Genomic DNA, 12,423 nt, shown 5'->3' with positions numbered 1-12,423 from the left:
CACACCCTTGGTATATGGGCCAGCACCCTACTCACTGAGCCACAAGAGCCACCCTCTGTTTTCATATTAAATCCCAGCTCACTTGCTGCTGTGGGATGATGCTGTGTGAATCCCACACTTAGGCCTGGTATACAGCAGGTGCTGAATACACACCTCCAGCCAAGTTAGGTCTTAAGAGACCAGACCACATTAGCCCAGCTAACTTTTGAAACTGGGTGGCTAAGTATGTGTCCCGTGATCCTGCCTTTCTGGGCCAGCATGTCCTGGGCCTAGTTCTAAAGCCCAGAGTCAGCCTAACATGATGGGATGGCATTTTGAACACGGAGACCAGGGTTCAGGTACCTGACACACTGGTTCAATTCTATTGCTCCCATATCTAAAATGAGGACAATAATAGCGGCTGATACCCATCTCATATCAGAGAGTGCTACACACATGGGCAGGAGGCAGATGTCCTGGCCTCTTCTCAAGACAGTGCCTCACTCACCCTCTATACTCTGCAGGGTGCTCCGAGGAGCAGCCATGTCTGTCCTATACCCATCACTAGAGGACCTAAAGGTGGACCAAGCCATCCAGGTAAGCTGCCAGGCCCCATTAGCCTGGGCTCCCTGATCGGGGACTTAGGGATTACCCCAGGGTAACTCAGGAAGGCTTGCTCTGAAAAGTGCAGGCCCCAGGGCATGCAGGTCCCCAGTGCAGGGCCTGCTAGGCAGAGAAGGTGTCCAGAGGCCAAGGCCAGTGGATTTATAGCAGGAATGGAAAAGATCTGCTCTGTCCTGCTCTGTCCCAGCTTCCCTCCCTCTGGGACAGGTAGGCCCCATGCTCTAGGGCAGGCTTTCAGAAGAAACCTGGTGGGCATGGGATTTCGCCTGTTCAGTCCCCAGAGCCCCTTCCTTCCTCCATCCTGCCACCTCGTGGTCCCACTGAGTTTTGAGCATTTGGGACTTTTCAACTGAGAACTTGACTGGGAGGTGGGCCTTGATGTTCTGCCTGCTGCAGGCAGTAAATGGGTCATGATGTTTGGTGGAACATGGGCCGCGGAGAGCCTGATCCTGGAAAGAAGCACATCTGCAGAAGCCATATTTTCATAGGACCTTGAGCCTTGAGGGTTCATGGACACTCCCAGGTTCACCCCACACCCAATGCCCATACCCCAGGTTTCAGGGAGCCCCAGCCAGGCCAAAACTGACTGGCACTCCCTGCCCTTCTGTAGGCCCAGGCCCGAACCGCGCCCAGGATGCCCACCCTGCCAGTCCAGACGGCAGCTGTCTCCCCGCAGGCAGGTGAGTGAGCGGGGCTGGTGCCCCTTGCTAAGCATGGCTGATGCCCAGCCCCTTCAGGCCAGAGGTCTTCAGGGCAGCGTGGTGGCATCAAAGCTGTGGGAGGCTCTGGGACCATGGATTCAACATGGTGGGAGGAGAGGACCCAGGCTTCCACCTGCCACCCACCTCTTACTACCTGGGTGACCCTGGTCAAGTCACCTTGCCTCTCAGGGCCTTTGCCTGTGCTGCTCCCCTCTCTCCATAATTGCCTGATAATCTATTTATCCTTCCAAACCCAGCACAGACAGATGGGGAAGCCAGGGCTTCTCTGAGGCCCTCAGCCCAAGACCCTCAAGTGTATGATACCTGTCATACACATACAAGTTGTGGGGCTTTTTTCTTTTCTTTTTTTTTCTTTTTTCTTTTTCCTGTGAGACAGAGTCTCACTTTGTTGCCCGCAGCAGAGTGCTGTGGCATCACAGCTCTCAGCAAACTTTTGGGCTTAAGCTATTTTCTTGCTTCAGCCTCCCAAGTAGTTGGGACTACAGGGGCCCACCACAATGCCTGGCTCTTTCTTGGTTGTAGGTGTCATTGTTATTTGGCAGGCCTGGGATGGATTCTAACCCGCCAACTCTGGTGTATGTGGCTGGTGCCCTGGCTGCTGAGCTACAGGCACTGAGCCTGTGGGGCTTTTTTCTATATAAACAATTTGAGTCACCCCAGATCAGGATGTCAATACCATCCTGGTGACCCATCCTCCTGTGATCCCAGGAATGAAACACCAGGCAGGGCAGAGGGAGAGAGCCACCTGCCAGGCCCTCTTGGCTGGAACTGGGGCTGGCCTAGAGTGAGGGGATGTGGAGGAAAGAGAGGACAGCAGCAGAGCATCTAAGAGAGAAGGGGCCAGAATCCACTTGCCTTAGTCTGCTCAGGCCCCCATAACAAAATACTATGGTCTGCATGGCTTACATTATAGCCATGATGGGGGCTGAAAGTCCAAGATTTAGATCAGGGGTCCTCAAACTTTTTAAACAGGGGGCCAGTTCACTGTCCCTCAGACCATTGAAGGGCTAGACTGCAGGCCCCGGGACGAGTTGGCTGCTAAGTAGGACAGGCAGCGGCGGCAAAAACACCCAGTGGGCTGGATAAATGTCTTAGGCGGGCTTCGTGTGGCCCATGGGCCGTAGTTTGAGGACGCCTGATTTAGATTCTGGATATCCTGCCTTCTGGTGAGGGCTCTCTTTCTGGTTTGCAGACGGCCACTTTCCTCCTGGCTGAGTCCTCACGTGGCCTTTCCTCGGTACATTTGTGACTGAGAGAGCGAGCATGCACAAACTCACTATTGTCTCTCATAAGGATGCTTGTCCTGTGGGAGTAGAGCCCCACACCTATGACTTCACTTAACCTTAATTATTTCCTTAGAGGCTCTGTCTCCGAAAATAACAACACTGGGAGTGGGGCTTCAACCCAGAAACTGTGTGGGGACACAAACATTCAAACTGTAATATCTCCCATATGTCGTTGCTGGTCCTAGCAGGTCCCATGCACCAGAGGGGACATAAATTTCCAAGAAGATGCTCCCAGGTGCAGGGCTGGGGCATAGGCTGCCCGCCTGGCAGTGCTGACCCTGAGGACACAGCTTCATCTTTTCATGGAGCTTTCGGACTACTTGCCTATCACCTGCCACTGTGGGTGGGCTTTATACATTACTTCACCCTCACTATGCCCCTTTAAAGGAGACACATGCTGGGACACTGGGAACACTGGCATAGTGAGGGCGGCAACTCCCTGTCTGTCATGCTGCCACATAAGGCCGCATAGGTGGACCAGGATGTTTGCAACTCCTGGAGTTGCTTGAGTACCTGTGGTACTGAACTTGAACTTGGCTTATCTCTTTTGCTGATCACTGTGTGAAAGCCTCCCTTTGCAGAGGCCTGCCCCACTGTGCTGGTGGGCCTCTCCTGGACCCAGCATGGGCTCTGAACCTTGTGTTGCATGTCTGGCTGGTGTCACATAAGGCCAGTGGAGTTGAATACCAAAGTGTCCCGTGCTGTCCCCAGACAAAGGCAGACCCCGCCCCTGGAACCTTCCAAGGAGCGTTCTGCGGCTATGCTGTGTTCTTGGAAGGGAGCGGCATGCCCAGGCCCCCTTTCTTCATAAAGTGAGCAGCCACAGAAGCCAGGCAGAGATGGCGAGACACAGGCCCTTAAGTGACGTCTTTCTTTTTCCTTCCTCCCTTCCCATCAGTTTTGTACCCAAATCTGGCAGAATTGGAAAGTTATATGGGTCTTTCCCTCTCCAGCCAAGAAGTCCAGCAGAACCTGCCTCAGATTTCAGAAGGTAACAGTGTAGGTATTTGTCTCCTGTCTATTGCAACTGCAAAATCTCCCAACCCTCCTTCCTTCTTGGTTTTCTTGTTTGAATAGACTTCCTCTCTGTGTGTTTGAATCTCTTCTTTCCCCAGCACATTCTTGTGGTTCTGTTTCTTTTCTTTTTTTTTTTTTTTGCCGTTTTTGGCCAGGGCTGGGTTTGAACCCACCACCTCCGGCATATGGGGCCAGCACCCTACTCCTTGAGCCACAGGCGCCACCCTGTGCCTCTGTTTCTTGATGGCACTTTTCTTTTTGAGCCTTCATGGAAAGCACTGTGGGGTTTCGTGGTTTCACATCTTCCCACAGGCCATGGGGCTGGAGGACCAGGGTGTGCCCTTTCACCTTTGGCCTGAGCCTGCTGGAGGAGGAGGAAGGACATTAACATTAACCTGAGCCAGGGCGGGGCATTTAGTGCAGGGCTGCGTTCCGGACAGGCAAGGCCAAGAGAGCAGGAGCTTGTGACCCAGCTCTGGCCCTCCAACTGATTTTTACTTTCCATGGCTTTGGGAAGCAAAATAAACCATAACAGAAATGCTTGCTACTGAAAATGTTTCCACTTATTGAATCAGTCCCCACTATAGCCCCTGCTGATTACCTCTGGTGTCCCTGAGGTCCACCTATCCTACCAGCCTCCTCCTGAGCAAATGAAACTGGGAAGCGAAACTGCAAGTTTTAATGACCACAGGATTTTCATTAAGGTGACAGAAATGACAATGGAGAATAGCCACAGCCACATACAAAGCCACTGCCAAATGAGGTTCTGACAGGGCCAAGTTGACAAGGATGAGGCCATGTGGGGCCTTGAGAATTCAAACTGCTGACACCCTGGGTGTTTCTCCACAGTGACCCCTTTGGTGGACATACTGTGAGACACAAACATGAAGCAAAGACGTTCACGCAGTAGCCAGCTCCTCTTTAATCATTTTTTGTTCTAATAACAAGGCATACATGCATCTGACCTAAACTTGGATAAAAATACACAATGGGAAATGCATTTTAGTAATTTCAAAACTTTTTCATGGCTTTTAACTTTTGTTGTTGTTGTTGTTGTTGTTTTGCAGTTTTTGGCCAGGGCTGGGTTTGAACCCACCACCTCGGATATGTGGGGCTGGCATCCTACTCCTTTGAGCCACTGGCGCTGCCCCTTAACTTTTTGTTTTTAAATAATAATAGGTTCATAGGAAGTGGCAAAGAGAGTGCAGAGAAGTCCCTTGTACCTTTCACCCAATTTCCTAAGTGATTACATGTTGCATAACTACAGTATGATATCAAAGCCAGGAGTTTTACAGAGGTACAGTGTGTGTTTGTAGTTTCATGTCATTTTATGAAGTGTGTAGATTCATGTAATAACCACCCCAACTGAGATACAGAACTATTCCATCACCATAAAGATCTTCCTCCCCATCCCTCTGTAGTCATGTCCTCCCCCCTCCCCCCCCCACTCCTTTTTTTCTATCTCTCTAATTTTGTCATTGCAGAATGTTATATAAACAGGATCAGATAGCATGTGACCTTTTCAGGCTGGATTTTCTCGTTCCACATAATGCCTTCAAGATGCATCCAAGTTGTTCTGTGTATCAAGTTTGTTCCATTTCATTGCTGAGTAGTATTCCATGGTGTGAATGTACCAGGGTTTAACCTGTTGAGGGACATGTAGTTGTTTCTAGTTTGGGGCTATTATAAACAAGCTGTGTGTGTGTGTGTGTGTGTATGTGTGTGTGTGTGTGTATAGTGCACTTTTTTTTTTAAGACAGAGTCTCACTTTGTCACCCTCAGTAAAGTGCCTTGGTGTCATACCTCACAGCAACCTCAAACTCTTAGACTCAAGCGATCCTCTTTCCTTAGCCTCCCAAGTAGCTGGGACTATAGCACCACAATACCTGGCTATTTTTAGAGACACGTTTTTGCTCTGGCTCAGGCTGGTCTTAAACTCCTGAGCTCAGGCAATCCTCCTGCCTTGGCCTCCCAGAGTGCTAGGATTACAGGTGTGAGCCACTGCACCCGGCCCTAAGGTTCATATTTTTGCCCATGATTATTCAATCACTGCAGTCCCATTTGTTGAAAACACTCTTGCAGTCTTGTCAAAAAGCAGTTCCTCTTAGTTGCTTGCTACTCTTTCTGGATTTCTGAATTTTGTTCCATTGATCCTTATTCTCTCCTTTTGCCAGTATCACGCTGATTAGTATAGCTGGATAAGTCTTGAAATTTGGTGGAGTGATTCTTCTCACTTTATTCTTCTTGTCAGAATTGTTTTAGCTATTTTAATTCCTTCACCTTTTCATATATAGTTATAATCAACCTTACCTGCATCTACAAAATATCTGTCAGAGATTTTGATAGAAGTTGTGTTCTAGCTGCATATCAATTTGGGGACAATTCATAGGATTACTAGTTCTTTCAATCCATGAATACAGAAGATCTTCCATTTATTTAGTTCTTCTTTGATGTCTTTCATCTAGTATTTTGTCATTTCCAGCATACAGTTTTTATAGATGTTTTGTTAGATTTACATCTAAGTATTTCCTTTTTTTTTTTTGAGTGATTGTAAATGGTATTTTTAATATTTTTTTAATTAAATGATAGCTGTGTACATTAATGCAATCATGGGGTACAGTGTGGTGATTTCACATACAATTTGAAATATTTTCATCAAACTGGTTAACATAGCCTTTATGTCATTTTCTTAGTTATTGTGTTAAGACAATTATATTTTACTCTTAGAAAGATTCACTTGTACCCTTGTAAGATAAACCATCGAAGTGATCCCTCCAATCACCCTCCCTCCACTCCTCCCCTCCCCATATTCTTAGGCTATAATTAGGTTATAGCTTTCATATGAAAGCTATAAATTAGTTTCATAATAGGGCTGTGTACATTGGATACCTTTTCTTCCATTCTTGTGATACTTTGCTAAGAAGAACATTTTCCAGCTCCATCCATGTAAACACGAAGAATGTAAAGTCTCCATCTTTCTTTAAGGCTGCATAGTATTCCATGGTGTACATATACCACAATTTATTGATCCATTCGTGGATCGATGTACACCTGGGCTTCTGCCATGATGTAAATGGTATTTTTAATTTCAGTTTCCACATGCTCATTGTTGGTATGTAGAGATACAATTGATTTTTGTGTGTTGGTTTTATTTCCTATGACTTTACTGAACTCATTTATTAGGTCGAGGAGTTTATTTGTAGATTTCTTGGGATTTTTTAGGAGACCATCCTGTCATCTATAAATAGGAACAATTTTATTTTTTCTTTTCTGATCAGTATGCTTTTTTTTTCCATTTTCTTGCCTCATTGCGCCGGCTAGATTCTCCAGTACTGTGCTAACAGTAGCGGTGAGAGTGAGCACCGTTAGCTTTTACTGCATCTGAAGGGGAAGCATTCATTAATTTTTATACTTTTGGCTTAATTTTTTTTCAAGACAAAAATCAAAGTGAGCCCTTTTGTACCCCATTACTTTCTATTTGCTGTGAATTTTTATTTCTATTTTACGTGGATTTTAAAAGAGTCTTTTCCTGATATCAAAATGAGGGTCCCCTTTTGGCACCCCCACCTCCTCTCCCCATTTCCCTGGCTTTTAGGGGCGCGGACTTTGACGCCCCCTAGTGGCTTCATGGAGCCACGTCCTCTCTCAGTCGGTGAGTAGAAGTGTGTGGTCTAGGGGGACCCTGTGGGTCTGGGGACCAGTCCATCCTCCTTTCCCCATCCCTTCCCCCACCCCCACTGAGGCACAGGGTCTGAGGAGCCTGGCTGACTCCCTACTCCGCTGGTGTTTGCAGACCGCGGGTTCGGGCCCCTGGCCAGGCCAGGTGGTGGCACCAGTGTCTGGGAACAACCTGGGCGTGCGGCGTGCTGAGATCAAGCCCGGGGTGCGCGAGATCCACCTGTGCAAGGATGAGCGCGGCAAGACTGGACTGCGGCTGCGGGCCATCGACCAGGTGGGCAGGGGCCGTGGGGGAAGAGGAGCCCCAGCTGTACTCACTCCCCCACCAGCCCGAGAAGGGACAGTAGTGCCAGGCAGACTGGGGGCGCTTGTCCCCCCCCGGACTCAGACCCCTTATAAGCCCCAGTAAGGAAGGTGCAGAGCAGGCATCAGCACCCCTAAGGCAGGCTTTCCCTCTCAATCTCTTCTCCCCACAACCCCAAGGGCTAGTGCTGGGTTTCAGGGGGACTCTCTGCCACCCCCTCCCGGCTCCTGTCTCTGAGAGCTGCCTCTCCCCACCTGCCCCCAACCTGCTCCTCACCTGGCTGGGATGTGGCACCCCAGGAAGAGCCCAGAAGCCCCATGTCTTTGTGAAAGGAAGCACAGCAGAGGGGTGCAGCCTCTGCCTGGGCTGAAACCTTGACTCACCGTCTTCCTAGCTGTGTGGCCTAGAAAATGGGGCAACCATGGCACTGGCCGTGCACAGCTGTAGGCTCCCAGAGTATCAGGGGAAAACAACAGCTTGGAGACGGGATTTGGGCTCAGGGTAGGCAAGGACGCTGACTCTGGGGATCGGTCTCCCCCCAGGGGCTCTTTGTGCAGTTGGTCCAGGCCAACACCCCCGCGTCCCTCGTGGGCCTGCGCTTTGGGGACCAGATCTTGCAGATTGATGGGCGTGACTGTGCCGGATGGAGCACAGACAAAGCCCATCGGGCTGTGAAGAAGGCGTCACCTGAGAAGATCGTCATGATTGTTCGGGACAGGTGAGTACCAGGCCCAAGGAGCCCCTCTGTCTGACCCCAGCCATGTCCCTAAGCTAGCTCACTTTCACTCCCTGCCAGGCCATTCCAGCGGATTGTCACTATGCACAAGGACAGCACGGGCCATGTCGGCTTTATCATCAAGAAAGGGAAGGTTGTCTCTGTGGTCAAAGGCAGCTCTGCGGCCCGCAACGGGCTCCTCACCAACCACTGCCTGTGTGAGGTGAATGGGCAGAACGTCATCGGGCTGAAGGTAGGCGGGGGGCGCCAGGGCCTGGGGGGATTGCTGGGTGGTGGTGGTGGGCAGGTTCAGGTCTGAGGACAATTGCAGCCCGTGCCTGCATCAGCTTCCTTATCCTAAGGTTGCCATGAGGGCTTAGTAAGATGATATGTCTAGAAAGCTCCAAGCACGGTGCATGTGGTAAGTGCTCAATAAACATTAACTATTGCTTGAAGCAAGAGGTATGACAGAATGAGGGCTATGATGACATGTTGAGGACAGGATACCTTGGTGGCTTCTGGTTGTATGGATGCCTCCTTATTCTCTGTGGCACTTCCATTTGTGGAAGTGGATCAAGTTCAGTAATAGGAGTATTATAGAAAATTGTCATTCAGAAATCCATTTCTGACCACTATTCAGTTTTCAAGGGAGTATGTGTGGTGAGTCTTATCTTTAGCAAACAGGAAGGAGCAAGTAGTCCAGGATCTGTGGATGGAATGAGGGGTTGGTATTTGGGGGGAATTGGTTCCCAAACAAATGAAAGTAGCTTTGTCCTAACTTGATGCCTCTTGGGCCAAGAGTGCCCCTCAATCTGAGCTGCTATGTAGGGCGAGAGACCCTTCCTCCTGCAACCAGAGTGTTGGCGCTCACAGGGCAGGTCCCCCCTGCAGATGTAGCCTGGGTGGTGGCAGATAGTTTTCACACCAGCTATCTGCTGTCACCATGCCATTCGCCATTCCTGCCACATGTCTGCTTGTGCTTGACGACCCTCCACCTTCCCGGAGGCTTCTTCTGGTGGCTCCTGATTGTTGTGATCAGGAAATTCCTCTCATATTTGTCTAAGATCCCTCCTGCTGCTTTCTCTCCCTTTCCTCTGGGATCAGACATGACAATTCAAAGGCAACCTATTATTGTACATGTAACCTAAAAAGCTGAGAACAGTAATACTAATTTTGAGTGTCTGGAATCTTTAGAGATGAGTGAGCTCACTCCTTCCAAAGCATTACAATTCTTTGATCTTAACTATTCCGAAGAACGGTTGTTCTAAGATGTGATTCTCACATCCTTACTGATGGCTCAAGGCATCACCATGAACTAACAGTTGCTCTATAGAACAGTGAGGTTGTGAAGATCTTAGGGAGGAGGTTGCCATTTTGCTGAATGACTACAGATAGCTATGCCTCCTGGGCTCATTTATCTTTCCAAAGTTTGTGTATTTCCACCTGTGGCCATCATTAGTTCTATCTATCACATCTTCTCCCATTTATTCTGGAACAACTAAGGAAACCTGTGATCATGTTTCATGGATGTGTAAAGGTCACTAAGCTCTGTGTAAGGGTCTGAGGCTCTTCTATGGCCATAGCTTTAGTGTTTGGACCTTCTAGAGATGTAGTCTTATGTTCTCTCCATGATCTAAGTGGTGCCCACAGGGCTTTTCCTTCCTATCAGTCAACCAGATGTATGAGGAAGAGTACCCTTGCAGCCCTGGCTCGGGCTGGCAGCCAGCAGGAGCCAGAAGGTGGGTGGGTGTGCCTGCCTCCCACTAGATCGTTATTCTCTTTGTGCTTTGGAGCCAGAACCCAAGTGTGACTGTGGCCTGGAATAGAAAATGTAGGCTTGCGTCTCTGGGAACCCTTGTCTCCAAGGAGAATCACTCGTATAAGGTTATGATATGTCAGTCAGGCCCGCACAGCTGGCCTTTAAGGTGAGGGTAGGGATTGGTGCTCATTGGACTAAGGAGATGCTCAGGTGGGAGATGCATGACCTCACTCAGGCAAGACCACACCTGGACGTCTGCCCTCTCCTGATAGGCAGCCCTGCCCCTGTGGCCAGGTGTCAGTAGTGTCCCACAGAGGGGCCTACAAAGTTGCTCCCAATCCCTAGTCCCCAGGGTGACTGCTCACTTACCTCCCCTTCAGGATAAAGAGATCATGGAAATTTTGGCCACAGCTGGGAACGTCATCACCCTGACTATCATCCCTATTGTCATCTACGAGCACATGGTCAAGAAGTAAGTCTCCCCCCACCCTTCTCCCTCTCCTGAGGCATACCTGGGCCCAGCCACCCACTACCTCAGTGCTGACACAGGGCACAGGCCCAACCTGGCCCATCTTCCCCTTTCCCCCCCTCCCTCCAAGGTGGCTAGTGGCTTCAGGTGACTTGAGTCTTAGAACTAGAAGTGAAGGCCCATATGGGGATGCACAGGCTTGGGGAAAGGGGAGGGGACTTACACGGAGAAACAGCTGGAAGTTTTGGCCACTGTTGTTGCTGTTCCCAGGTTGTCCCCGACCCTGCTCCACCATACCATGGACCACTCCATCCCAGATGTCTGAAGTCACAGGAGTGCAGCATGGGCCCTCCCACAAGAGGGCAGCTGGCCTGCTGATCTGAGGTCAGGGTGTCTTGAGGGCACATGTTCCAGGTGGGTGGACATTGGATGGCAAGGTCTTTCATCTATACACAGGTCCTCTGAGAACCTCAGACGCCTAACTGGGCTGAGGCTCAGGCAGGGCCTACCGGCAGTAGATTCTTTGTGCTGGTTTAAATGCTGGGCACACAGGCAGGCGGGCTAAATACTTCTCAAAGTTTCAACTGGGTCCCTTTCAAGACTTTGCCTGTAGCAGGAAAACATTGCATGTTTTAAGAGAACAGAAAGTTCTGAGAACTTTGTCTTCACTTGCTCTTTGTCACAGACTATACAAAATTATGACCCTTTACTGTCTTTTGAATAAAGATTTGACTTTAAGCAAAACCCCTTCCTCGAAGGAATTGAAAATTCTGGAATCCTTGGTGGCCCTATGACATGAGAAGGCTGGATTTCTTTTAAACAGTGGTGAGACCAAGGCCTTTGCTACACGTCAACTCTGAGAGCTGTGCTGTGGCTATGCCTCCATCCCATGCTGCCCGACAACCTGGGGCAGGGACGACAACATAGGACCGTAGGACAGTGGGGCTGATGGAGGGGGCCCTGACTTTAAGGAACCCCACTACATAATTGTGGCTGCTTCTGCATCTGCAAGGTGGGCAGGAGAACCCACTTCGAGGGGTGTTGGGGAAGATGAAATTTGATGTATTTACAGGGCCTAGTGGGGTCTGACACCTGGGGGTGGGGAGAGGTGGTTCCAGGCCCTGTGCCTGACCCCAGAAGAGCAGTGGAGTGCCCCACATACACACATAGCAGAGCCTGGTGGGCTGTGCCAGCACACAGCTCCCTGCTTCCCTCTGTGAGAGAGATCACTGCCCGCTTGGCTTCTCCCCGCATGAGTGTTATGACCCGTGCTGGGGTGGACAGTGTGAGCCCCTCATCACCCCCGTTAGAAAAACAACACAGTATAAAGAAAACAGGCCAAGGGTCTCTGTGTGTTTTCATGCTTTAATTCAGAGCTGACTGCTGCAGGTACAACTCTGTCTGAACAAAGGACAAAGGAGACAAGAGTGCAGACCCCTCCCCACCTCCCCTCTTCCCGCTTCCCCTGAATCCCCTGTCAAGGGGATGGCCTAATATGTGAGTGCACTGTGACCAGTTTGCACCATCCCTCAGATCAGAGAGGGGTTGTGAGTTGACTGGGCAGAGGCCCCGGAACTTTGTTTTGCCCTACCCCTCCCCAGAGTGCTGTCAGATACCCCTGTGCTAGTGGCAGTTGGGAAGGGTGTTTCAGTGAAAAGCTACGTTATCCCTTTAGGAGATATTTGTAATAAACTCTGCTCAAGGCCAGCTCTCTGTACAGAAGTCTGGGCCCCAACTTCCAATTCCTGCCAGAGCCCGGACCAGAGGGGCAGCAGGGCTGCTCTGATCTGAGAATTAGAACTCAGAAGAACCCGCTTCTGGCCACTGGACTCCATCCAAGAGACCAGCAGTTTCAGAAGGTGGTTTCTGG

At 49.9% G+C, this 12,423-nt stretch overlaps 1 protein-coding gene across 1 annotated transcript; it reads left to right on the top strand.

Moving 5' to 3' along the window:
- Positions 1-507: 507 nt before the first annotated feature.
- SDCBP2 (syndecan binding protein 2) lies at positions 508-10,878 on the top strand. Its single transcript, XM_003802624.3, has 8 exons — positions 508-576; positions 1,214-1,283; positions 3,510-3,610; positions 7,422-7,580; positions 8,153-8,328; positions 8,407-8,578; positions 10,465-10,556; positions 10,824-10,878. Exons 1-8 carry the CDS (start codon positions 523-525, stop codon positions 10,876-10,878), a joined length of 879 nt encoding a protein of 292 aa, XP_003802672.1. The 5' UTR covers positions 508-522.
- The last annotated feature ends 1,545 nt before the right edge of the window (positions 10,879-12,423 follow it).

This window comes from Otolemur garnettii, unplaced genomic scaffold (assembly GCF_000181295.1).
Source record: "Otolemur garnettii isolate 467f Iridium unplaced genomic scaffold, OtoGar3 scaffold00251, whole genome shotgun sequence".
NCBI classification, from domain to species: Eukaryota; Metazoa; Chordata; class Mammalia; order Primates; family Galagidae; genus Otolemur; species Otolemur garnettii.
This window is presented reverse-complemented; position numbering and strand designations above follow the sequence as displayed.